Source organism: Nyctereutes procyonoides, unplaced genomic scaffold (genome assembly GCF_905146905.1).
Source record: "Nyctereutes procyonoides isolate TBG_1078 unplaced genomic scaffold, NYPRO_anot_genome, whole genome shotgun sequence".
Taxonomy (NCBI): Eukaryota; Metazoa; Chordata; class Mammalia; order Carnivora; family Canidae; genus Nyctereutes; species Nyctereutes procyonoides.
In genome coordinates, this window is record NW_026575142.1 from 43,207,272 (window position 1) to 43,231,790 (window position 24,519).

At 51.1% G+C, this 24,519-nt stretch overlaps 1 protein-coding gene across 1 annotated transcript in view; it reads right to left on the bottom strand.

The window, feature by feature from the left end:
• Positions 1-24,519, bottom strand: part of AHRR (aryl hydrocarbon receptor repressor) — an 80,820-nt gene that overhangs the window by 53,916 nt on the left and 2,385 nt on the right. The window contains exons 2-3 of the mRNA XM_055307672.1: positions 17,260-17,332; positions 9,935-10,116 (exon numbers count right to left, since the gene is read on the bottom strand). Of these exons, the coding sequence (XP_055163647.1) occupies positions 9,935-10,116; positions 17,260-17,324 (247 nt within the window). The 5' untranslated portion in view covers positions 17,325-17,332. The remainder of the gene's footprint in view (positions 1-9,934; positions 10,117-17,259; positions 17,333-24,519) is intronic.

Here is a 24,519-nt window from a genome sequence, read left to right on the forward strand (position 1 = left end):
ATCTGGGCCTACATTTTAACTACCAATTCACTTTTTTTTATATATAAAGATTTTTATTTGTTTATTTTGATAAAGAGAGAGACAAGAGCACAAGCAGGGGGACCGGCAGAGGCAAAGGGAGAATTAGACTCCCTGCTCAGGATCCCCATACAGGGCTCCATCCCAGGACCCCAGGATCATGACCTGGGCCAAAGGCAGACATTTAACTATTGAGCCTCCCAGGCATTCTTCAGCTTTTAAAAAAAGATTTTATTTATTTATTTATTTGAAAAAAAGAGTGGGGGGGGCAGAAGGGGAGGGAGAGGCAGGGGAAAGAATCCTAAGCAGACTCTGCTGAGCATGGAGCCCAACATGGGGCTTAAACTCACAACCCTGAGATCATGACCTGAGCCAAAACCAAGAGTTAGATGCTTGATGGACTAAGTTACCCAGTTGCCCTCTAAATCAACGTTTTTAATAGTCATATGACTACTTAGGGTTTCTGTTTCTTCTTGAGTCAATTTTAATGAGCTATATTTCTAGCAATGTGTTCATTTATGTTTTCAAATTTATAGGCATAAATTTGTTCATACTAGCCTCAAATTATCTTTTTTTAAAAAGATTTTATTCATTTGTTAGAGAGAGAGAGAGCAAGTGAGCGCACATGCAGGAGCACAGGGGAAGGGCAGAGGGGGAGGAAGAAGCAGATGTCCTTTTGAGTGGGGAGCCCGATCCCAGGACCCTGGGATCATGACCGGAGCCGAAGGCAGACACTTAACTGACTGAACCACCCAGGAGCCCCTCAAATTATCTTTTAAATATCTGTAGCATCTATAATCAAGTTCCCTTTACATCCTTAATACTCTTTACTCCTTTTTCCTCATTCAACCTCACCAGATCTTTATAAATTTTATCATTGTAGAGGAATTCTGTTGTATATTTCTTTTCCATTTCTCCAGTGTCTTCTCCTTTATTATTTTCTTCCTTTGACTCTCTTTTTATTTTGCTTTTCTTTATCAGAGCTACTAAACTGAATACTTAGTTCATTAATTTTCCACCTTTCTTCTTTTATATATAAACTCATAAGGTTATTTATAATTGAGGATTGCTCAGCTGTACAGTACACAATTTGATTTGTAAATATTTTCTTCATTACATAATGTTTTCTTTTTTAATCTACAAGTTATTTACAAGTGTGTTTATTTCCTTTATTTCATAAGGGTTCAAGTTGTTTTTCTATTATGATTTCTAGCTCAACTGCACTGAGATCTTAATATGAATTTGTCATGATCTTGTCTTTTGAAATTTATTGAGACTTGCTTTATTGACCAATATGTTTTCAGTATATTTACAAATTTCATGGGGGTTTGAAAAGATGTGAACTCTATAGTTTCAGAGTATAATGTTTCGTGCATGTCCTTTACACTAACCCCTTTTGCATTGTTGAAATCTAGAATCTTTACTGATTTGTACTTATTTGATCTATTAAATACTGAGAAGTACTTAAAATCTTTCATGATGATAAATTCACATATTTTTCTATATAGTTCTGTTAATTTTTGTTTTCTATTTTTAAGGTTATGTTACAAGAAGCACACAAATTTACAATTATTTTAGTACTTGATAAAATTTTTAAAGATTTTATTTATTTATTCATGAGAGACACAGAGAAAGACAGAGACAAAGGCAGAGGGAGAGGCAAGTTCCCTGCATGGAGCCCGATGTGAGATTCGATCCTAGGAGTCCGTGATCACGCCCTGAGCTGAAAGCAGACGCTCAACCACTAAGCCACCCAGGCATCCCTCAATTTAAATTTTTAGTTGATTTAAAGTTTTAAAATCATTATGTAGTGACTCCCTCATGATCTCCAGTAATATTTTTAACCCAAAATTAAATTTTTTTACATTAAAATGGCTTCATCAGATTTCAGTTAACATTTTTCCAACATATTTTTTCCATCCTTTTCCTTTCACTCTTTCCATGCTGTTATAAGCTGACATAGTAATCCACTCTAATAATACTCATCTTCTAGTTGGCATGTTTAGTAAATTTCACATTTACTGTGATTTGTGACATACTTGGGATTTCATGTTTCCCATTCCACACTTCCACATCTCTGTTTTCTCCTTTCTTGTCTTTTCTTGATTGGTTACATTTTCTCATTCTACTTTTTCTCTCCACTAGTTTGAAAAGAAACTCCATTTCTTTCATCCTGATGACTATCCTGGATGTTGTGTGTAGAATTACCTCATCAACTTTCCCAGGAAATTAACACATGAACCACTGAAGTCTGTGCCTCAAGTCCTCTTCTCCACTTCCATATGCTTTTATGGTTAGGAATTTACTCTCTCTCTCTCATTTTGTTCTTACAACACATCATTATTTCCATTTTACAAAGTCAGTGTTTGCTTCAATCTGCCCACATAGTCACTACCTCCTGTTCTTCCTTCCACCTCCACTCCAAGTCTCCACCTGGAATTCCCTTCCTTCTGCATGAAGTCCTTTAAAACTTCCTTTTATAAGATTCTCTTTGGGTTCTTAGCTTCACTTAGTTTTTGGTCTCTGAGTATTCCTTAATTTCTTGCTGGCCCATCGATATATCTTAACAGGTTTCAGATATCTATCTTTGCATTCTGGGCTGTTAGCAGCAGAATGATTGATTGGTTACTGGTCCATTGTATGTTTGGAAACAGAAGAAACCATATGTTTGGTAGCAGAATTCCCTACTAGACTCTAAATGCTAAGTGGATGGAGATCACGGTGGCTCTTCTGTTTTCTTGCCTTATAACAGGTTGTTAATATGGAACTCTTTCCATCTGCAAGAGTTGAGGCCCCAAGACAACAGGTGCCAACTATATCCAAGTCCCAGGTGACCTAGGCAGGGTTGCAAGGGAAGTGTCAGAGACAAATGGTGCTCAAGGCTGGGAGAAGAGTCTCCTTGGAGGGGCTGTGTTGGGAGTCCCATGTGCCTCCACCTGCAGCAGGAGATGGGTGGAGGCTTTCTCTCCTCATCTCATGCCCAGTGAGAGGGGCTTCATGAGGACCCCTCTGAGGGCCTGCCATGTGCCGGCAGGGGCTGGTGGAGGCCCTGAAGACTGCTGTCTCTCTACACTCAAGAAATCCAAAGGACAAAGGCAGTACCTAAAGCTCCTGGAGGCACTCAGGATGCAGGGATGTGGGAAGTGCCACCTGACAACCTGGCGAGTCCAAGGTACCCATTTCCTGGGGAGCAGGTAGGGCCACAATGCCCCAAAACTGGCCTGGGAAGGTGCCTGAAGATGTGAGCAGAGGCCTCAACAAAAGAGGCTAGAGGCACCGTCTGACACTTGAGGCTAAGAAAGGAGGTGCCAGGGATCCGCTGGAGGACAGAGCACGGGTGTGACCAACTGCAGCAGACGACCCCCGGGACCCCACTGAGCCCTGCCTGCCAGCTTACAGCATTGCTGACCACATAGGACCTCACTGAACCCTCGCCTCTCCTTCCTGCTGCTGTGCTGAATGGAAGGGCAAGAGACCACAGCTACCCGGGGGCAGGATCAAGAGGAGAGGCCCCAGGTGAGTGTGGGGAGAAGGCTCACATTTGAAACACAGATCCTGCTAATATCAAGCTCAGCCTGTTTAAAGAGCCAATGTGATGGGCGGGGAGGGGTTGGGGAGAGACACTGAATTCCCTGAAGGGACCAGAAACATCGGGGCTGTCCTGGCTCTTGGAGGGTGGGGGAGAAACCAGCCACAAAGGAGGCTTGCTGGGCAGGGAGAGAAAAAACTCAGAGCTGTTTTGTGTTAATCCTGATCCTTCTGGTCCTGAGCAGAGGCAGGTAGCAGGAGGGCAGGAGGGAGTCAGTGCATGCACAGGCCAGCGAATGGCTGCTCCTCTTCCTGGAAGTGATTAAGATGTGGGACGGGAAATAAAACAGCACAAAAAATAATCAAGAATGATCTGACGACTAGTGGGGGACCTTCCTGGAGCCTGGGGTCAGAAGCTGGTGGCTGCAGGCATGGGGGCAGGAGCTCCATCCTGAATGACTCAACACTAGTTCATCTTTGCTGGAAATGCCCCAGGAGCCATCTTCTAGAAAGTGTTAGGGATAGAGAGGAAGGGGCACAGGGAGGGGGCCTCCTGCAGTGGTGGGAGGAGGGGTAGAGGCAGCAATGACCCACGTCCACATTCCGGGGGGATGGGTCCACTGGACATAAGAGGGGAGGAGGCAGTTCCCAACCCTCCTGCCTCAGACGGTTCTTCTCACCCAGCTCAGGCTGCCCTGTGCAGACAGGTTCCCCTCACAGGTCTAGAGGCTGAGGTCCAAGATCAGGACATCAACAGATTCAGTTCCTGGTGAAAGCTCCCTTCCTGACTTACAGATGGGGGTGGGGGGTGTCCTCTGGCCACTCTTCTCAGAGGGACCCTAATCCTGTGGGGTCGAATCTACAGCAGGGCCTGGTTAAACCTTAATACTCCTGAGGCCACATCTCCAAATACAGCCACACAGGGGCAGGGCCTCAGTGTGTGCACCCGGGGCAGGGGGGCGGTGCAAATGTCCAGTCCAGGATAGGGCTCATCAGAGGAGGGTAGCTCTAGAGGCAGCCGAAAATAGTTGTGATACAGCTGAGCCACAGATGCTCCAGTCACGGGTCCCAAGACCATCCAGAGGGCTGCCTTCCTGACCTGCCTCACGGGCATGGCCTCTCTGGGAGGCCCCAGGCACCCTAACCCTCCTGACCAGCAGGCTTCAGAACGCACCCAGCAGGTAAGCAGGGGCCCGGATCCTACAGGGCTTCCTGTGGCATGTGGAACAGAGTAGGCAAATGGATGGGAGGCCCCAACAGGACTCGCAGGCAGCCCTGACCTGGGGGAGGCATCTCTGTGCTCCCACAGGAGCCAGAGTGGCTTTCCACCCTTCCCTCCTCATTTGGCCTTGTCTGTCAACACTGTCCCCTCTCTGACCTGGTTCTCCTCAGCATCAGGGCCCCGCAGTGGGTGGACCTGGGGCCCACTGTCACCTGTGAGCGGTGGTTCTCCACCATGGGCGCCTGTCCCTGCAGCTAGCAAGTGTCCCACAGGGGCCCACATGGCAGAGCTGCTGCCTGGGAAGAGGCCTGGACTGGCCACAGGGCATCAGTGAGGGGGCGCTGGGGCTTCCTGGGCCCCCATCCAGGGGGATCCGGCTCTACTCTGCCCAGCCCCCACGGGTCAACAGTGAAATCCCAACTGTGTGTGGACGGAAGGGTTGGTGGCCTGTTACCAATGCGAAGACAATGTAAATAAAACTAAAAACCCTGCTGCCTTTTGAAAATCCTTGAAAACCAACACTAAACTAAATATTATAGGCAAATTTCCAGGCATTATTACCCTTTGAGCTAAAATCTTCCAGGCCAATGCTTCCCAGAGGTGCCATTTTATGGAAGCTTTAATGAAATTAGTTCATCTATTTCTGAGGCAGGAAGCACAGATTAAGATCCAATTTCTGTAGCCTGACTTTTTTACAATGACACAGTGGAGCTGAATTCAAGGAAGTTTTTAGAACTTCCTCTAAAATGTACAGCTGGAGACATCACACTCTAGAATCCCTGGTGGAGAAGGCGAGGCAAAGAACTCAGGTTTGTTCTGACGCTGAGCCACGGCCTCCACACAGTGGTGAGCTCTGACTGGCGACCCGCCGCAAGACCAGGGTGCCTCTGAAGGCCCGGCCTACGCGAAGGGCGTCCACCTGCACCAGCAGGAGGCGTGCGGACCGAGACATCGCGGGCTCCTGGCTCAGAGGAGGTGGGCCTCGGGCAGACACTCGGACAGCGGCCTGAACTCTCGGACACAGTACCCTGGAGCCTTGCTGAGACCAGACCCCTGGCCGGGCATGGCTGGATCCGTCCAGGGAGGGACCTGGTCCCCTCCCAACTGCCCAGCCAGGAGGTCAGGTCAGCAAGGGCACATCAGGAGGGGCAGGTGAATCGCCAGCCCCAACCGGGCAGCCCCATGCCTGGCCTGAGCCGACCAGACAGGCCGCGGCAGAGCCATGGCGGCCAATCAGAGCAGGGGTGCTTCACGAAGGCCAGCTGGGAGACTCATCCTCTGTGCGTCCTGGCCCCCATGCCCCCGTTCTCCACCACAGTCAGGATGACTGGTTCAATTCCCTCATCACATCACAAACCTGGGAAAACACCCTCGTCCTGCAGTTTCCAAAATGTTCTGAGTCACTCCAGTAAATGGACCTCAACACCCCGGGGCTCAGAGTGACCGCCAAGCGGTCCCAGGCATGGGCACGCAGCCTCCCTGAGAGGACACGAGGGGGGGCCGGCAGAGATCTGGACAGTCCCCCATGGGTCTCCGTGATGCCCCCCAACACTGAGCCTAAGGCTGGCCTAACACGACACAGCCCCAACCCCACACGGAGGCTCCACTGCTGATTTTTCATTCTAAAAGTATTTTGAATCCCCTGAGGGGATGTTATTCTCAGTTTCTGCTCAGAACATGGACAGGAAGGACACCATACCCTCAGGACCCGTGTAGACACCCCTTTTCATCTGTGGGATTTCCTGGCCCTTCGGAGACCCAAGGTCCCAAGGTCATCAGGCCCCAACACCTATAATACTTGAGCACCAGCAAGAGACGGCATGACCAGATGTGGACACTGAGACAACATGCACACATGGAGGAGGACAGGGATGGTGACAGGGATTTGGGGGGGTCGCAGACGGTGAGAGAGGATGTGGGGGGATGTGGATGATGAGAGGGGACATGGGGGGATGTGGATGGTGAGAGGGGACATGGGGGGATGTGGACTGTGAGAGGGGACATGGGGGGACATGGACGGTGAGAGGGGACATGGGGGGATGTGGATGGTGAGAGGGATGTGGAGGGACATGGAAGGTGAGGGGAGATGTGGGGGAATGGGGACAGTGAGGGGGACAGGGAAGGTGAGAGGAGACATGGGGGGATGGGAACAGTGAGAGGGGACACCTGGGACAGGGACAGTGAGAGAGGAAGTAAGGGGATGTGGACAGTGATAGCTGACAGGGAATGTAGGGGACGTGGGGGGATGCAGATGGTGAGAGGGGATGTTGGGGGACATGGACAGTGAGGGGAGGACGTGGGGGGATGGGGACAATGGGGAGGATGGGGAAGGTAAGAGGCGACGTGGGGGGATGCAGACAGTGAGGGGGGACATGTGGGGGATGCAGGTGGTGGAGAGGATGTGGGAGCGACGCGGACGGTGAGGGGAATGTGGGGGGAATGGGGAAGGTGAGAGGGGACATGGGGAGAAAGGGATGGTGAGAGAGGAAGTGAGGGGACATGGACAGTGGGTGGACGTGGGGGAATGTAGGGGATGTGGGGGGATGCGGACGGTGAGGGGGATGTGGGGGGATGGGGATGGTGAGGGGGATGTGGGAGGACAAGGACGGTGAGGGGGATGTGGGGGGATGGGGACGGGGATGGTGAGGGGGACGTGGGATGGGGACAGTGAGGGGGATGTGGGACGACGAGGACAGTGAGGGGGATGTGGGGGGACAGGGACAGAGAGGGGGATGTGGGAGGATGAGGATGGTGAGGGGGACGTGGGGGGGACGTGGACGGTGAGTGGGGACATGGGGGGATGGGGACCGTGAGGGGGACATGGGGGGATGGGGGCAGTGAGGGGGACATGGGAGCATGAGGACGGTGAGGGGGAAGTGGGGGGACACAGACAGTGAGGGGGGTATGGGGGGACGGGGACCATGAGGGGGACGGGGACCGTGAGGGGATATGGGGGGGACGCAGATGGTGAGGGGAGATGTGGGGGGGATGGGGACAGTGAGGGGGACGTGGGAGGACGAGGACGGTTGGGGGGAAGGTGAGGGGGGATGTGGGGGAGACGTGGGCAGTTGGGGGGATGTGGGGGGATGCAGACAGTGGAGGGGACGTGGGGGGATGGGGATGGTGAGGGCAGACATCAAGGATGGGGATGGTGAGAGGGGATGTGGGGGCCGCGGATAGTGAGGGAGGATGTGGGGGGGACACAGACAGTGAAGGGGGATATAGGGGGGACACGGAGGGTGAGAGGACATGTGGGGGGGATGTGGACGGCGAGGGGGATGTGGAGGGGTTGGGGACAGTGAAGGGGACCTGGGGGGACAGTGAGGGGGATGGGGACAGCGAGGGGGACATGGAGGATGAGGACAGTGAGGGGGACATGGGGGGATGGGGATGGTGAGGGGGATGTGGGGGGATAAGGACAGTGAGGGGGACATGGGAGGGACGAGGACGGTGAGGGGGACATGGGGGGACAGGGAAGGTTAGAGGGGACGTGGGGGGACGTGGACAGTGAGAGAGGAAGTGAGGGGACTTGGACAGTGAGAGTGGACCTGGGGGAATGTAGGGGACATGGGAGGACACAGATGGTGAGAGGGGATGTGGGGGGACACGGACGGTGAGGAGAGATGTGGGGTGACGTGGGGGGATGCAGATGGTGAGAGGGGACATAGGGGACATGGACGGTGAGAGGGACGTGGGGGGATGTGGACGGTGAGGGGTTGTGAGGGGGTTGGGACGGTGAGGGGGATGTGGGCGGTTGTGGACAGTGAGAGGACAAGAAGCCTGTGGCCTGGAGGCTGGGGAACAGAAATGTGCACCGCATACAGCTGTCCTGGAGGATGGAGCTGGCGGGACATGGTCCAGGCTGGGGGAAGGCACTGTCCCCTGAGAGCCAGGGTACCAGCTGCTACTGGGAAGAGGCCCAGACCCAGGGGCTCCACTCAAGAAACAGGACTGTAGCGGCTCCGGGCCAAACTCTCAGACAGCCTGCAGACAGCACCTGCCCCTTGCCTCCTCCAGGAAGCCCTCCAGCCCAGGGACCCTCCTGGCCACCTCCACTGGGAGCCAGTGCAGCCCCCGGCCCCACCATCCCTGCCACCTTCTGGACCACTTCTGCAGTAGTTGCAATGTCGCCACCAGCCATAGATATTGGGTATGGAACCTGGAGAGTACCCTTCTAACACAAAGGAAGTGTGTCATTTAGTGAAGACTGACCTGGGCTGAGCCTGTCACATCTCACAGGCCTGCCGGGAACAGGCGAGGCAGTAGCAGTGGGGGGCTTGAGGACCCAGGGAAGCGGATGCCCTAGAGGGTTCTAGGCATGGCCGATGCCTTGGGCACCCACCCCAGGACCATGCCTGGCTCAGGAGACCTGAGGGCCATGCAGCACAGGGCCCTCGGCCTCCCCTCAAGAGTGGGTGGCCTTTCCGTGACGGGACATCGGGGGCACTTCGTTGAGCAGTGTGAAGATGTGCAGAAGCAAACCCCAAGGCCTGAGGGGGAGCACGGCCTCTGCTGTTCACCGTAGCCCCACAATCACTAGGCCATATCTGCCCCTTTGTGCTTTCTTCTACTCACTCCAAATACACATGGGAAGTCATGATTTTGTGAGAAGTTAGGACTTAACTAGGGATGATGGCAACAGTCACAGGCTCACAGACTCTGATACAGGGTGGGGACAGCCACACTTCTTTCTCAGGAGCTGACCCGGCCACATGGACAGCAAGTCCTGGCCCAGAGCATCAGATGTAGGAGAGCAGCCACCCACAGCCACCCATAGCCACCGTGACAGTTGGAGAGGCCAGGGAGCCCTCGTGCAGTGGGGCTGGGGCTGGGCCTGGCCAGGGTTACAGCACCCCCAGGGCACACAGAGGTTGGCCACCAACAGTTACACCTGCTAATAGGGGCCCCTGGCCTCCCGAGCTCAGCCGCGGCCCTGCTCCCCCAGAGGCAGACCTCCCTGGGCCTCTGAGGCTGGGAGGGAGCCAAGCAGGGGAGGCCCAACTGCTGCCCTTCACACAGCCTCTCGGCTTCATCAGAACTCAGTGGCTACTCCTCTGACTCCCCGACACAGGAGGTACAAACTAGCCCATCCAGCAAAGGAGGGTGGGACCTAAGTGGGCACAGCTGACACCCAGCCAGGCACACATGGGCACAGGTGAGTCCTACCTTGGAAGAAGCTCTTCACCCTGAGGTAGCTGACGCTGAGACGCAGGACAGAAAGCTTGTCCAGCTTAGATACGATGTCAGGAGGAAGTGGCAGCAGGCTGGCCAGGTGGTCCAGCTCAGCGTTGAGGCGGTCGCGGTGCCGCTTGGACGGGTTTGACTTCTCGGCCCCCGTGGCAGGCCTCCTGCGGGGAAGCAGCCACAGTCAGAGTCCCCCCAGGGCCCGTCACCCGTGGGGGGTAAACCTGTCCCCAGAAGTGACCTTACCGTGCCATCAGCTTCTAAAGAAAAATGGTGCTGAAAGGGACAAGAGTCTCCGGATCTTGAGCCCAAGGAAGCAGGGACCCATGACCCGGAAGGGTGCTTAGAAACTGAGAGCAGGCCTCCAGGGAGCACAGCTGGAGCAAGCTGTGCGGCTCCGGCACATTTCTCGACCTCTCCATGCTGACTTTCCCCCGAGTGGGAGGGGGAGCCCCGGCCCAGGCTGCACATGCTCAGCCTGCTTCAGGCTGGTTTCAAACACAGGACTGGCCCCTCTGGGCTCAGTTTCTCCTCCACAGAGCAAGGCTGAAAGGGGCTGAGGAGAGAGGCCTGGACGTCCCCTTGGAGGCCCAGAGGCCCTGGGCTGTGCTGCAGTGAGACGGGAGGTCCGCAAGGAACTGCTCTCCCCCACAACCGGGTGCCCCTTCCCATCCAGGGAAGGATGCTTTCCCATCAGCATCCTTGCGCGGGGTGAAGCTGATGTAGATCCCAGCTGTGCCCAGAGGCGGCCCTCCCCGGCCCTACCCTCCCCTACCCCTCCCGTCCCCAGCTCCTTAGAGGCCCTTTGGAAGTATCATCCACATAAAAGCATCTGAACCTACAGTGGCAGCCAGCAAGGGGGGTGGGGGTAGCCGCACAGGAGGGGCCGCTGGCAAGCTCTGCAATAGGGTCGCCTGGCTCCCAGAGGCCCCTTCCCTGGAGTCACAGCACCTACTGCTTTTAGGGGCGAGGGGTGTCTCTCTTGTCTAGAAGTTCCAGTTTTCGTTCACAAGTACCAGGAGGTCTGGTGGCCCGCGTGTCTGGGAGAGACGGTGGCACAGCCCTGCTCTGCAGAGTCTGTAGCCCAGGCCTCCGAGGACCAACAGAAGCCCCCAGTCCCAGATGCCATGTCTTGCTCTTGGTCTTTGTTTTTTCTCATAACACTGGCCATTTTAAAATGTACGCTCATGGTGCCATGTAGCCACGTGTCTATCAAGTTCCCAACCATTTCATCATCCCAAATAAAACCCTGGACCCATCTTCCAGTTTCTCCCCGTTGATCCTGCCACCAGCCCCTGGCAACCACAAGCTGTCCTAGGTCTCCATGGACTCACTGTTCTAGACATTTCATCCATGCGGAATTCTACCATGTGAGTCTTCGCATCAGGCTTCTCCCACATAAGGTCATGTCTTCAAGATGCACCTGTGGTGATCAGGACTCGGCTCCTGTTTTCAGGTGACAAGTGCTCCACTATGTGGATGGACACGCTGCACTCAGCTGTTCCCCAGCGGGCAGCCGCCTGGACACTGTACACGATGCTGCAGTAAACACTCCAGCCTAAAACTTTGTGCGAACCTAGTTTCCAGTTCTCTCTGGCACATGCCCAGCAGTGGACAGCAGGGTCAGCAGGGTCATCATGCTTCACCTTCGGAGGACCTGACAGACTCTGTGCCGCCACAGTCGCACCTGCCAACATGCTCCCTCTACCCGCAATGCGTGAGGGTTCCGTGGCTCACATCCTAGTTGACACATTATTTTCCTTTTCCCAAAGAACAGCCATTTGCAGTGGAGGGAGGATCAAACATCACCGTGGTTTGATCTGAATTTCCTTCACGACCAATAACGAGGGGCATCTTTTCACAGGCTTGTCAGCCATCTATGTGTCTTCTTTGGAGAAATGTCTACCCGAGTCCTTTGCCTATTTCTTCATGGGGTTATTTGTCTTTTTAGTGTGGAGTCCCGAGAGTCCTTCATATTGCAGATCCAAGGCCTTTACCAGGTATGCAATTCACAAGTATCTCACCCTTGTCACCTTCTGCTGGTGTCCTTGGTTAATGAGTCACTTGCCCCCAAATTGCTCACACTGCCAGCCAACATTTAAACCTGCAGGAGGCCTGGGGATACATTGAGCAGCTCCAGTGTGGCTGGCGTTGGCTGGCGGGAGGGGAGGCCCTTCACGTTAGGGAAAGGCCCACAGGCAGTGCCCAGTATGGGTGTGAGGGTCAGAGAAGGGGACACAGTGGGAGATGGGCAGGCGGCCCCACCTGCCCCCAGACAGCCTGTACCTGAGAGTGAGCTGGCTCCCAGAGGCCTGCCAGAGAATCGGGCACCAGAAGAGCTCCTTCAGAGGTTCTATGAGCCCTGTCCGCAGCCCCACAGACCAGAGCAGGAATCGTCCCACTTCTTGCCCAGGGGCGTGAGGAGGGTGGGGGCAGACAGCCTGTGCAGGCAGCTGCAAGTACCGGGGTGGATGAGCGGGAGGTGAGGCGGGACAAGAGGCCGGCACCACGAGCATGAGCATGGGAGCAAGGCCAGAAGAGCCACAGCTCAGATGCAGGGGAGCCCTGAGCCCAAAATGTAAAAGACCTGCAGCAAACCTGGCAATGCTCCCCGCACTGAGCTCTACATTCAATGTCATCACAATCAAAATCCCAGCAGTACTTTTCACAGAAACTGGCAAGATGGTTCTAAATTTACATGGAAATACAAAGAACCAGGAATAGCCAATTAAAATACACAATTAGAGAGAACTTATCCTTTTAATTTTCATCTTTTTATAAATCTGCAATATTCAAGATGGTTTGCTACTACAGAGAAGATAGACATATAGAAAAAAGGACCAGAGCAGGACGTCTAGAAATAAATCCAATTCCTTTGACAAAGATATTACAGCAATTGAATACAGAAAGAAAGTCCTTTCAGTAAATGGGGCTGGTCTACTGGACACCCACGGAGACAAGTGAACACCAGCCCTCACCTCACACAACCCCCAAAAGAACTCAAAGTGGGTCATAGACCTAAATCTGCAGGAAAATACAAGAGAAATCTTTGAGACCTTGGGATAATCCCAGGATGCTTAGAAGACTCACACACTCAAAATCATAAAAGAAAAAAATTATCTTCATCAACATTTTTTCATGTCTTTTGGAAATCACCATTAAGAGCATGAAAAGGGGGCACCTGGCTGGCTCAGTCAGTGGACATGCAAGGCTTGATCTTAGCTCAACCCCACGTCACACATTGAGATTACTTAAAAAAAAAAAAAGAAAAGAAAAAAAAGACAACAAAATGAAAAAGGAAACCATAGATTGGCGGGAAATGTGCCTAAGAGCTTGTACCCTGAATACATAAAGAAGGTTTACGATTCAATAAGAAGATAAACAACCCAATAAGAAAAAAGGCAAATTACATAAACAGACCCTTCACCAGAGAAGATCTGCGGATGGCAAACTGGCACACGAACAGGTGCCAGCACCACTAGGGAAGGGCAGACGAGAGCCTGGGAGGCCGAGCAGCCCCAGCCCCCAAGTGCCTGGGACGCGAGATGGCACAGCTGCTTGGTGGTTTCCTAAAAGTCAATTCGCATCTGCCGAGGATGTCAGAAATCCCACCCCTGGGCATTTACCCAAGAGAAATGGAAACACATCCACACGAAGACTTGTATGTAGACGTTCACGGCAGCTTCCAGGCCCAAACCTGGAAGCACCTGAACATCCATCTGCTGGTGAGAAGACAGAGCGGTGCCTCCAACATGGCAGTGCCGCTTGGCGGTAAACAGGCCCTCCCTCCACACACACAAGCTGTGGATGAATCTCAAGATCCTGCTGAGGGAAGGAAGCCCAACACGATGGTGTGTGATTCCAGTCATAGAAAATTCCAAAAGTGAAAAAAAAAAATTTCTGAAAACGCAAGGCAGGCTGCAGGACAGAGCACCTCAGGACTGCCTGGATGGTAGTGAAGGCAGGCACAGCCTGTGCCGAGTGCACTGTGGTATGACCCTGTGTTGGTTACTGTGATGACCACACCGCGTCTACATACGCACAGCTCCATCTCCTTCAGTCACAGCCCAACAGGAGAAAAGTACAAGCAACAAACAGCTCCGGGACCTCACAGCGCCAGCCCCAGAGAGCAATCGGACCCACGGGGCTGACGCCACAGCATAGGTGGGTAAGAGTGCACAAGAGCATTTCCAGGCACCACGGGGAGAAGGCTCCGGCTGGCCGCCCATGGCCCACAGCCCGCCAGGGCCAGGCCTCCAGGACGAGACCTCAGGACCAGGCCCCCAGGCCCAGGCCTCCAGGACAAGGCCCCCAGGCCCAGGTCCCCAGGCCCAGGCCCCCAGGCCCAGGCCCCCGGGACGAGGCCCCCAGGACCAGGCCCCCAGGACGAGGCCCCCGGGACGAGGCCCCCAGGATGCGGCCCCATGCATCTCCTCCATCCATCCCACGCTCCACAGTTTTCATCACTGACCCCTTACAGGAGAGAAGACAGACTCGCACAGACCACAGGACGGGGCCGACAACAGCCCCAGAGCCCTCGGGCACGGCACGGCAACAAACAGGCCACGGAGCAGCTGGCGCAACCAGAGCGGGCAGGGATGCTGGCTCATATCCAGGAGGGGTGGTGGGCATGGGTACCCTGCACTCAGACATCAAAAACAAATCTCTGACCTCCAGTTTCCCTAGAACGGGTCCCGAGAGAGGCATTGTGCTAACAAGCACACACCTGGCAGCCCCCCGGAGCAGACAGACACAGCAGCTGTCAGGACACACAGACATGCTAGGAGCCAGGTGGACTTGGAGCTACCCCACGGTCTCACATCGCCGACCCCCAACTTAAATGTCCCCCAGGCTTAAATGCCCAAGACCCTTTCAAAGCCGCGGGGAAGAAACCGATTGTTGGCAGCATTGGGAGCAAGCAGCCGTCACGTGAAAAGAGGCAGATTCAGACCCTGACCACAAACCAGGAAAAATTCCAAGTGCTTGAAAATTTAAAACATGTATTAGGGACCCATAAAAATGTAGAGAAAATACTGAAAATTCCCTCATAAGCTTATAGCAGGGAGATCTTCCAAACTTCCACGTAACATTAATCAGTCACAAGGGAAAAGATTAATAAGTCCTACCTCATAAAAATTAACTTTTGTGCATAGCAAAGAACACACTAAGTACAATCAAAACTGTAGGGATGTGTTGGAAACACACTGAAGAACTAGTGTCTCCAGTACACAACTGCTCCAAAGATTCAAGGAAATCCAGGTGGTGTTTTAACCTGACTTATGAGAAGAATGCAAATTCCAGTGACCAAAGTCTGAAAAGCACCGTGTGCCCAGGGCAGAAAGGAGAGATGAGCAGGGACGAACAAGCCCAGAGCACCTGGCAGCCCGGTGGGGGCGCCCCTCACGATCCCCGGTTCTGGCTTGTGGACAGAGAGCCCCCCCTTCCAGGAAAGCGAGCTGCTGGGCAGCACTTGATTCTGCTTCTTGCTCCATGGGTGCTGGTGGCAGGCATGCGTGTCCCAGGTCATGGACAAAGGGTTCATTACTCACTGCACAGCGGACAGCATGCCCCTCAGTGTGTCTGGGTCATTTACCACGTCCCCAAGTCCCATGGGAGTGACACAGATGGGCCCCAGGCAGGTACTGCCATGGGGGGGTTGCAGCTGAGGCCTCAGCTGGGAGAGTCCCGTTTCCTCAAGTTTGCTCACTCCAAACACAACCCTGAGAGGCTGCCCTGGTAAGGGTGGTGCCAACGGGAACACACCAGGCTGTGTGGCACCCATCGCAGACTACCACCTGATTGTGAGCATGCGTGCAAAATGAGGCGGAGGTTCTCAGCGTCAGTGAAACAGTCTATGCAGGTGCCACAGGGCAGGCACGGGTGTACACCCACATGGAAGGACGACTGTGCCGACGCCATCACCCTGAACAAACGGAGGAAGCTTGCACACTGTGCGGCTGTACGTGCTGCTTTATACAGGAGACTCTTGGGACAGGCTTGCAAAAAACTACTCACGTCAGTGCCGGTGACTGGGCAGGAGGCACCTGCTGAGGGTCTGAGTTTTGGATCAGATGAACACGAGACCTCTTTAAAATATCAAGTAAAATGAATGACTTCCTAATACATGCCTCAAAGACTCATTATCTCAGACCCTGTTATTGGAACAAAAACATAACAAAAGCAGGAAAGCTCCCCTGCCCCAGATGGCCCAGCACATGGAACATGGTACACGCATGTGCTGGGAGGATTTTCTGTCCTTACCCAACATGCCGGCACACATGTTCACCAGGATGACTCCTGGCCAGCGCACACAAGCAGGACTCTGTTCCACCACCATCCTAGACCCGGCCATGGAAACACCCAACTCCTCCACCTTGTCAGGGGTGCACTCGGCTGCCTTAGCCCCACTCTTCACCTCCGCAGCTGGGAGGCTGCTCAGGTGACAGACCCATTTCCCAAAGTCCAGCCTCTCAAACCTTTGCTGCCTAACCTCAGGTGGTGGTGGCTTGCATCCCTGCAGACCTCTCACACCATCCTGCCGCCACCAGAAGCCAGGAGGGCAGCCTGGGTCACAGAAACACAGGCCCACGTGCAGCCACCACTGCAGAGAGCTTTGAGTGCACATGCCCACACTCAGAGCTGTGTCACACACACAGAACCCCAGTCAACAGTGGATATGCTGCAAGACCCTCCCCACGGGAGGACCAGAGGCAGCCCCACGCCCCATAATTCCTGCCACCACTGCAGACTTCACACCTCCGTGTCCTAAACGCCACTGGGCCAGTAGAGGGACTGTGAGCAGTGACGTTGTGTCTAGGGCACTAGGACTACAGGTTCCCCTCCCTACTCTGCAAACCTCGGAGAGGCCCATGGGCAGGGGACAAAGCTTGCCCTGTGTCCTTCACCTGTGGCAAAGCTCACACATGGGCTGTGGGTGTGTCCTGGTGAGGACAGGCTTTCACCAGGGCAGAGAGGGGAGCTGGTGCTCACTAACAGTCACAGTGATGTCTCAGGCCCCCACGCTGACTTCTGGCCAAAAGGTGTCACTCGGCTCTAAACTCATTTTCTAATCAAAGTTAGGAAAGCAGCCCAAACCCACTAAGAAAGGCAGCAGTGGCTTCCCAGCTGCGCAGCCTGCCAGCCTGGTTCTGCCGCTGTTGCTTCAAGTCCCTCTACCCATCAGGAAGACTCAGCAAATCCTCCCCCTCACTCACTTTGTTCCTCAGATTCGCTTCTTTCAACGAAAACGCAAATACCTTCCCCCTCAACAGTAACAATCAGCAAAAACAGAAGACATGATACTTTACTGTTTCTGAATGGGCTTCCTTCTTTTCCTTCCAGCATACATGCATTCCCCTGGTGGAATCATCATCTCTGGCCCTAAAAGAGAAAGGAGGCATAAAGTTGTTTATGTTGAAGAGGGCCCATACCTGCATGCCTCATCAAGGAGTCAACACTGACCCCATGCCGGGTCCCCCTCCTCCAGCACCCACTGAATAAGATGTCCCAGGGCACTTCCAGCACAAAGCCTGCCAGTGAGTGTGAACCACTCAAACCCTATTTCCCTCAGCAGAAAGATGCTGAAGGGCTCAGTGAGGACACACAGCCTTGGCCGTGACATCTCCCCTTTGACCAGCAGCATCACGGTCCCCAAGCCTGGCCTGAGGACCTCAGTCACCACACTCGTACAGAGAACAGCCCTGTGCTCCTGCACCTGGCTCAGAGCGCTTACACCTGAGTAAATATCCTGAGCCTGCCCGCAGAAATCAGAAGCCATTCCATGGGCATCCATGAGCAGGACATACACTCAGGTACCAAGGAGCAGTTTGTTGTGTCAGGGCTCTGACTGGGCTGGGCTGTTCCTCGCAGGAGCTGCGTGCATCCTCTCTTGGTGGTGTTTGTGGTGGGTGTTCTTCCTCTTCCCAACCCTCCCCTATGGCTCTGTACTTCTGAGCCAACAGGCTTCCTCTTTTGTATGTAAAATCTCCCACTCAACTCCATAGTGCTGGACTTCTATGTTAGCCACTAACTCACAGCTGCACATACCCACCAGACTCTACCAGCAGAGCTGGACATGGCGCCTGCACACAAGAGGAGGTCCCCAAGGAGAAGCCCAGGATCTGTGCCCTGAGACTGGTCAGCTCACCCATCACCTTGGGGATAGCATCAAAATCTTGATATTTCCAAGCAGCGAGGATGTCTGAGCCCTCACCACATCCTGCAGACCAGTGTGCAGTGACCACTCATTGCCAGGCACTGGGCCAACAGACTTGGAGCAAAGGCTAGGAGCCCTCACCTGGCCTCAAATGGAGGTGAGCCCCAACACACAGCATCCACCCTGTGTGTGAAGAGCCAGGAAAATACTGGAACCATGTCATGAACGTGTTTAAATATAAGAAACACACTTTGAATATAAAGACATAAGTAGGTAAAGTAAATGGACAGGAGAACGTATGCCATGCAAACAGTAATCAAGAGAAGCAGGGGTAGTTATATGAGTATCAGACAAAGTAGACTTGAGAAGAAGGAATATAACCAAGAACAACAACATTCCTTTCTCAGTAATCAATACAAAAAGTAAACCAAAAATCAGGAAGGATTTAGAAACAATAACAGACCTGAAATGATTGACATTTATAGAACACTCCACTCAACAACAGCAGAATATGCATTCTTTGCACATGGAACATTCATCAAGATAGACCAAATTCTGGGACTTAAAACAATCCTGAACAAATTTAACAGAATAGAAATCATATGAAATATGTTCTGTGACAATGATGGGATTAAACTAGAAAGATATATGGAAAATGCCCAGATATTTGGAAAGCAACCCACTTCTAAATAACCACGGGTCAAAGAGAAAGTCTCAAAGAAATTTAAAGTATTTTGAATTTAATGAAAATGAAAACAACATATCAGATTTTGTGGGACACAGCTGAGCAATACTTTGATGGAAACTGATATTATTAAGCATTTATATTAGAAAAAAAAGAAGATATCTCAAATAATTTAAGCTTCTACTTTAAGTAACTAGAAAAAGAAAATAAATACAAATCAAGCAGAAGGATAGAAATAAGAAAGAAGGAAAAAAATCAATGAAAAACTTAAAACAGAGAAAAATCAATGAACCAAAAGTTGGTTCTATGAAAAGATCAACAAAATTGATAAACCTCCAGCCAGAGCGATCAAGAAATAGAGAAGATATAAATGACCAATATCAGGAATGAAAGAGGGGTCATCACTACAGATCCCACAGAAATTATAAAGAAGAAAAGAGTATATAACTGTGAACTTACTTGTGTCCCCCAAATCCACATGTTGAAGCCCTAACCCTCCACTGAAGGTGGGGCCTTTATGGGAGTGATTAAGGTCATGAAAGCAGAGCCCTGATCTATCAGAACTGCTGCCCTTATAAGAAGAGGAAGAGACACCAGGGCTCTCTCTTCACCATGTGTAGAGTCACTGCAAACCAAGAAGAGAGCTCTCTCACTGGAAACTCACTCAGTGGTCTTAGGAACAGTCATTGAGACGACATGACCGCCAGTTGACCTGTGAGCTGTACTCAGGTACTAGGAAGCTCCTCCCTCCGTCCCCCTCCTTGGATGTGTGCTGGCTCACACTTCCTGCTCCCAACAGCTGCTCCAAGGACACAGCTTGAGACCAGGATGTGATGTTGAAAACATGTGCATGATATATGTGACTGAACCTAGTTGAGGCCTCTTCATAAACTTTTAAGATATGGCCAGTGGGTACAGGATCCACTCATCTTTCTTCCTCCTAAGACAAACCTTTGTATATCATTTCTCTTTCGTTATTAAGACTGTCACCTATCAGGGTGCCTGGGTGGCCCAGTGGGTGAACCATCTTCCTTCAGCTCAGGTCATGATCCCGGTGTCCTATGATCGAGCCTGGAGTCAGGCTCCCTGCTCACTGAGGAATCTGCTTCTCCTTCTCCCTCTGCACCCCATCCCTCACTCATAGTTTCTCTCTCACTCTTAAATAAATAAAATTTTAAAATCTTAAAAAAAATAAAACAACAAAAACAACACTGTCACCTACCAAGCTGGAGTGGCCGTGTCTTTCTTGGTCTCTCCCTGACAGGGGCCAGTTTCAGAGTCCACTGAGGAACTTGCAGAACCAACAAGCAGGTGCCCAGATCTTGAACTTCCAGCCTTCACAACCACGAGAAACCAATGTCTGTTGTTCAAGCACAGCCTGTGGTATTTGGTCGTGGTACCTGAGCAGACTGAGACATTATACTATTCCCACAAATCCAACATTTTAGATGAAATAGACCAATTCCTTGAAAGACACAAACTACCAAACGCACTCAAGAGAGCAACTGTTTGGTCCTATATCTATTCCAACAATAAAAACAAAACAAAACAAAGAACATCTAGGCCCAAATGATTTCACTGATAAATCCTACCAATTTAAGAAAAAAAAATGGAATACCAATTCTCTGCAACCTCTGTCAGAAAATTAAAAATAAAATTGAAGGGACGTCTGGGTGGCTCAGCAGTTTGGTGCCTGCCTTCAGCCCAGGGCATGATCCTAGAGTCCCTGGATCAAGTCCCGCATCAGGCTCCCTGCATGGAGCCTGCTTCTCCCTCTGCCTGTGTCTCTGCCTCTCTCTCTCTCTCTCATGAATGAAATTTTAAAAATCTTTAAAAAAAATAAAATAAAATTGAAAATTGACAACTCATTTATAAGTTCAGCATCACCCCAATACAAAAACCAGACATCTCGAGAAAACTACAGATGATATCCATCATGAACATAGACACAAACATCCTCTATCAGATATTAGCAAATGGAATCCAGCAATACAAACAGGGCAAAATGGCACCACAAGTCAGGTTTACCCAAGAATTCAACACTACTGCAACATCCAAAAATTGATCACTGCAATTCATTACGTTAATAAACCACAGAAAAAATACATATGACCATCTCCTATGTCCAAAAAAAGTATTTGACAAAATCCCAATCCATTCATAATAATGAAAAGGCTCTCATCAAACTGGGAATAGAAGGGAACTTCATTACCCTGATCAAGGGTGTCTAGACTAGCATCACAGCTAATGAAGAAGACACAGCTCTGCCCCTCGGATCACAGGCCCTTCATCCCCTTCCACCCAGACCACGAGTGATGCCCATCTGGACAAGATGAGGGAAAGCAGACTGTGACGCTGGGGAGGGAAGCTCATAGATGGCATGATCGTACATATAGAAAATCCTAGAAAGTTTACCACAACAGATCTCTTATGATAACTGAGTTCATCCAGGTCAAAGGGTAAAAGGACAACATACAAAAGTGTTTCTGTACACTAGCCATGAACAATCAGAACACAGATTTTTGAAAATCAGTATCATTTACAATAGCAGCAAAAGAAAAATGAAATATGTTAGTATTTCAAGAAGTTTGCTATGTGTGTAACTGGGGCTCCAAAGAATAGGAGGTGACAAGAAAAAAATTTAATAAATAGTAGAAATCTGTCCAAACATAATGAAAACTGTAAACTGACAGATTTAAGAAGGTCAATAAATTCCTTTTTTAATAATAATAAATTTATTTTTTTATTGGTGTTCAATTTACCAACATGCAGAATAACACCCAGTGCTCATCCCGTCAAGTGCCCCCCTCAGTGCCCGTCACCCATTCACCCCCACCCCCCGCCCTCCTCCCCTTCCACCACCCCTAGTTCGTTTCCCAGAGTTAGGAGTCTTTATGTTCTGTCTTCCTTTCTGATATTTCCCACACATTTCTTCTCCCTTCCCTTATATTCCCTTTCACTATTATTTATATTCCCCAAAAGAATGAGAACATACAATGTTTGTCAATAAATTCCAAGCACAGAAACATTAAGAAAATCACAGCAAGGGCAGCCCCGGTGGCGCAGCAGTTTGGCGCCGCCTGCAGCCTGGGGTGTGATCCTGGGGACCTGGGATTGAGTTCCATGTCGGGTTCCCTGCGTGGAGCCTGCTTCTCCCTCTGCCTGTGTCTCTGCCTCTCTCTCTGTGTGTGTGTCTCTCATGAATGAATAAATAAAATCTTTAAAAAAAATCACAGCAAAGCCAATCATATCAAATTGCTCACAAACAGGGATATATAGAACAGTCTAAGAAGCCACCAGAGAAAAGAGCCACTGGGTGTGGACAAACAAAGGTGAGGGTGACAGCAGGTGCTCCATCAGAGAAGGACGACGGCGGGGCTACGTCCCCACAGAAACAGAATGCCACAGCCTGCGAACATAGCTTTCGAAACTGAAGGCAGAGGTGTTTTGAGATGCACAAGAGCTGAAAGATTCCTCGCCAGCTGCCTGACACCGTAAGAAATGTGAAAGGGTGTCTTCAGGCCAAAGGAAAACGATACCAGATGGTAACGTGGGTCTACGAGACGAAGAGGGAGCACGGGCGCAGGCCCACTGGGGACAGACCCAGGCCATTCTCGCTGCTCGAACGTCTCTAAAGGACAGTTGTTTCAACAATAAGAACAACAATGTGCCGTGGGCTCCGGAGCCTGCGGAGGTCAGGGGGGTGGCAACGTGGGTGGGAGTGCGGGGTGGCACTCAGAGGTTTGCCCGGTGGGCACTTACTGCCCCCCCAGGCCCCCTGCCCGCATGAATGCCACCGTTTCTTCTCTACGGGACACGGTGCGACACCTGCCAGCAGAGGCCCCAGAGGGACTGAGCCCGGGGCTTCACAGTCTTCTCTGCTCCTGCCCACCCAGTGTCCGGGCAGATGAACCATACCCTCTCCAAAGAGGCCTGAACCCCAGCTCCAGGGGAGAGGGAGCCTCCGTTTCCAAGTGCACTCTTCCAGCATGTTCCACGGAGTACCCTTGAGAGTCCTCTTTCCACCTTTATGGTCACTCCACTGTTGTAGTTAATACTTCCTTATATTAAAGTCTCTCAGTGGGCGCCTCGGGGCTCAGTCAGTGAAGCGTCTGCCTGCGGCTCAGGTCATAATCCCGGGTCCTGGGATCGAGCCCCACATCAGGCTCCCTGCTCAGCGGGCAGTCTGCTTCTCCCTCTCCCACTGCGCCTCCTTCCTGTTCACTTTCTCTCTCTCTCTCTCTCTCTCTCTCTCTCTCAGGTAAATAAAATCTTTTTTTAAAAAGTCAATTCAAATAAAATAAGGTAAAAATGCAAAAAGCTGATTTTTTTAAGTGCATATATTTTAGAGTTATATCCTAAAAAATGACACCACAGGGATTTGCTCCTATGTAATCTGGGGAGCAGAGTGGAGTCTAAATGAAACTGGATCCTTTGATATTGATAGCTGCCCATCTGTGCTGGCTGATGAATTGGGCTCATTATAAAATTCTCTTCACTTTTGTTAAAAATTTGAAATTTTCCATAATAACATTTTTTTAAAAAGCATTAGAAAGAGGCAAATATGTGATCTAGGAATAGACACACTATGATGCCAAGGCCATTCGATGGGGAAAGAAGAGTATCCTCAACAAATGGGTAAATCACATGTTCACATGCAAGAGGAGGCTCTTCCCTGTCTCATAGTGTATGGACAAATTGACCAAAATTAGTTAAAGACCTAAGTGTAAGACGTAAAATTATAAAACCCTCAACAAAAACATGGGGCTATATCTTCATGACCTTAAATCAGGCAAAAGACTCTCCAATATGTCACCAAAAGCACAAACAAGAAAATAAAAGAAATAAATTGGACGTTATCAAATTTAAAAACCTATGCTTCAGAGGACACCATCCAGTCAGTGATAAGACAACCACAGAACAGGAGAAAACATTGGCAAATTACGCATCTGATAAGTCTACTATTCAGGACATATAAAGAATTCTTACAACTCAACAACAAAAAGACAAACAGCCCATTAAAAATGGGCAAAAGACTTGAACAGATATTTCTCCAAAGAAAATATACAAATGGTCAACAGACACAAGCAAAGACGCTCCAGGTCATTAGTCACCAGGGAAATATAATCAAACCCACAAGGAGAGAGCATTTCACACCCACTAGGATGGCTATCAACAGAACAAAGGAAAAGTGACAAGTGTTGGTGAGGACTTGAAGCTGGAATCTGTGGCCCTGGTGCAGATGGAAGATGGTGCAGCAGCTGTGGGGAAGTAGTGGATCCTCAAAGGGTTAGACGCAGAGACACTCCAGCAAGTCCACTCCTGGGTGCATGCCCAAGAGAACTGGAAACATACATTCAAACAGAATCTGACACACAAATGCTCAAGAGCATCAGTCTTCACCACAGCCAGAGTGTACACAGCCCCAAAGCCCGTCAACTGGCGGATAGTAAACCAAGTGGGGTCTATGCCCATATGGAGTATTACCCAGCCTGAGAAGGCTCGGGCTCTGATGCACGCTGTCATATAAATGGCCTTGAAGATGTACTACATGCAGGAAGGCGGACGCAAAAGCTCCTGTGCTGGATCCATACATATGAAAAGTCCAGAAGAGGAAGGTAGTAGATTAGTAGTTGCCGGGGCCGGGGAGGGAGGTGGCCGTAGGCTGGAGCAGGAACGGATGGATGGATGCTTCCGCCTTGTCAGCCTCGTCTTGTGCCACGGCCA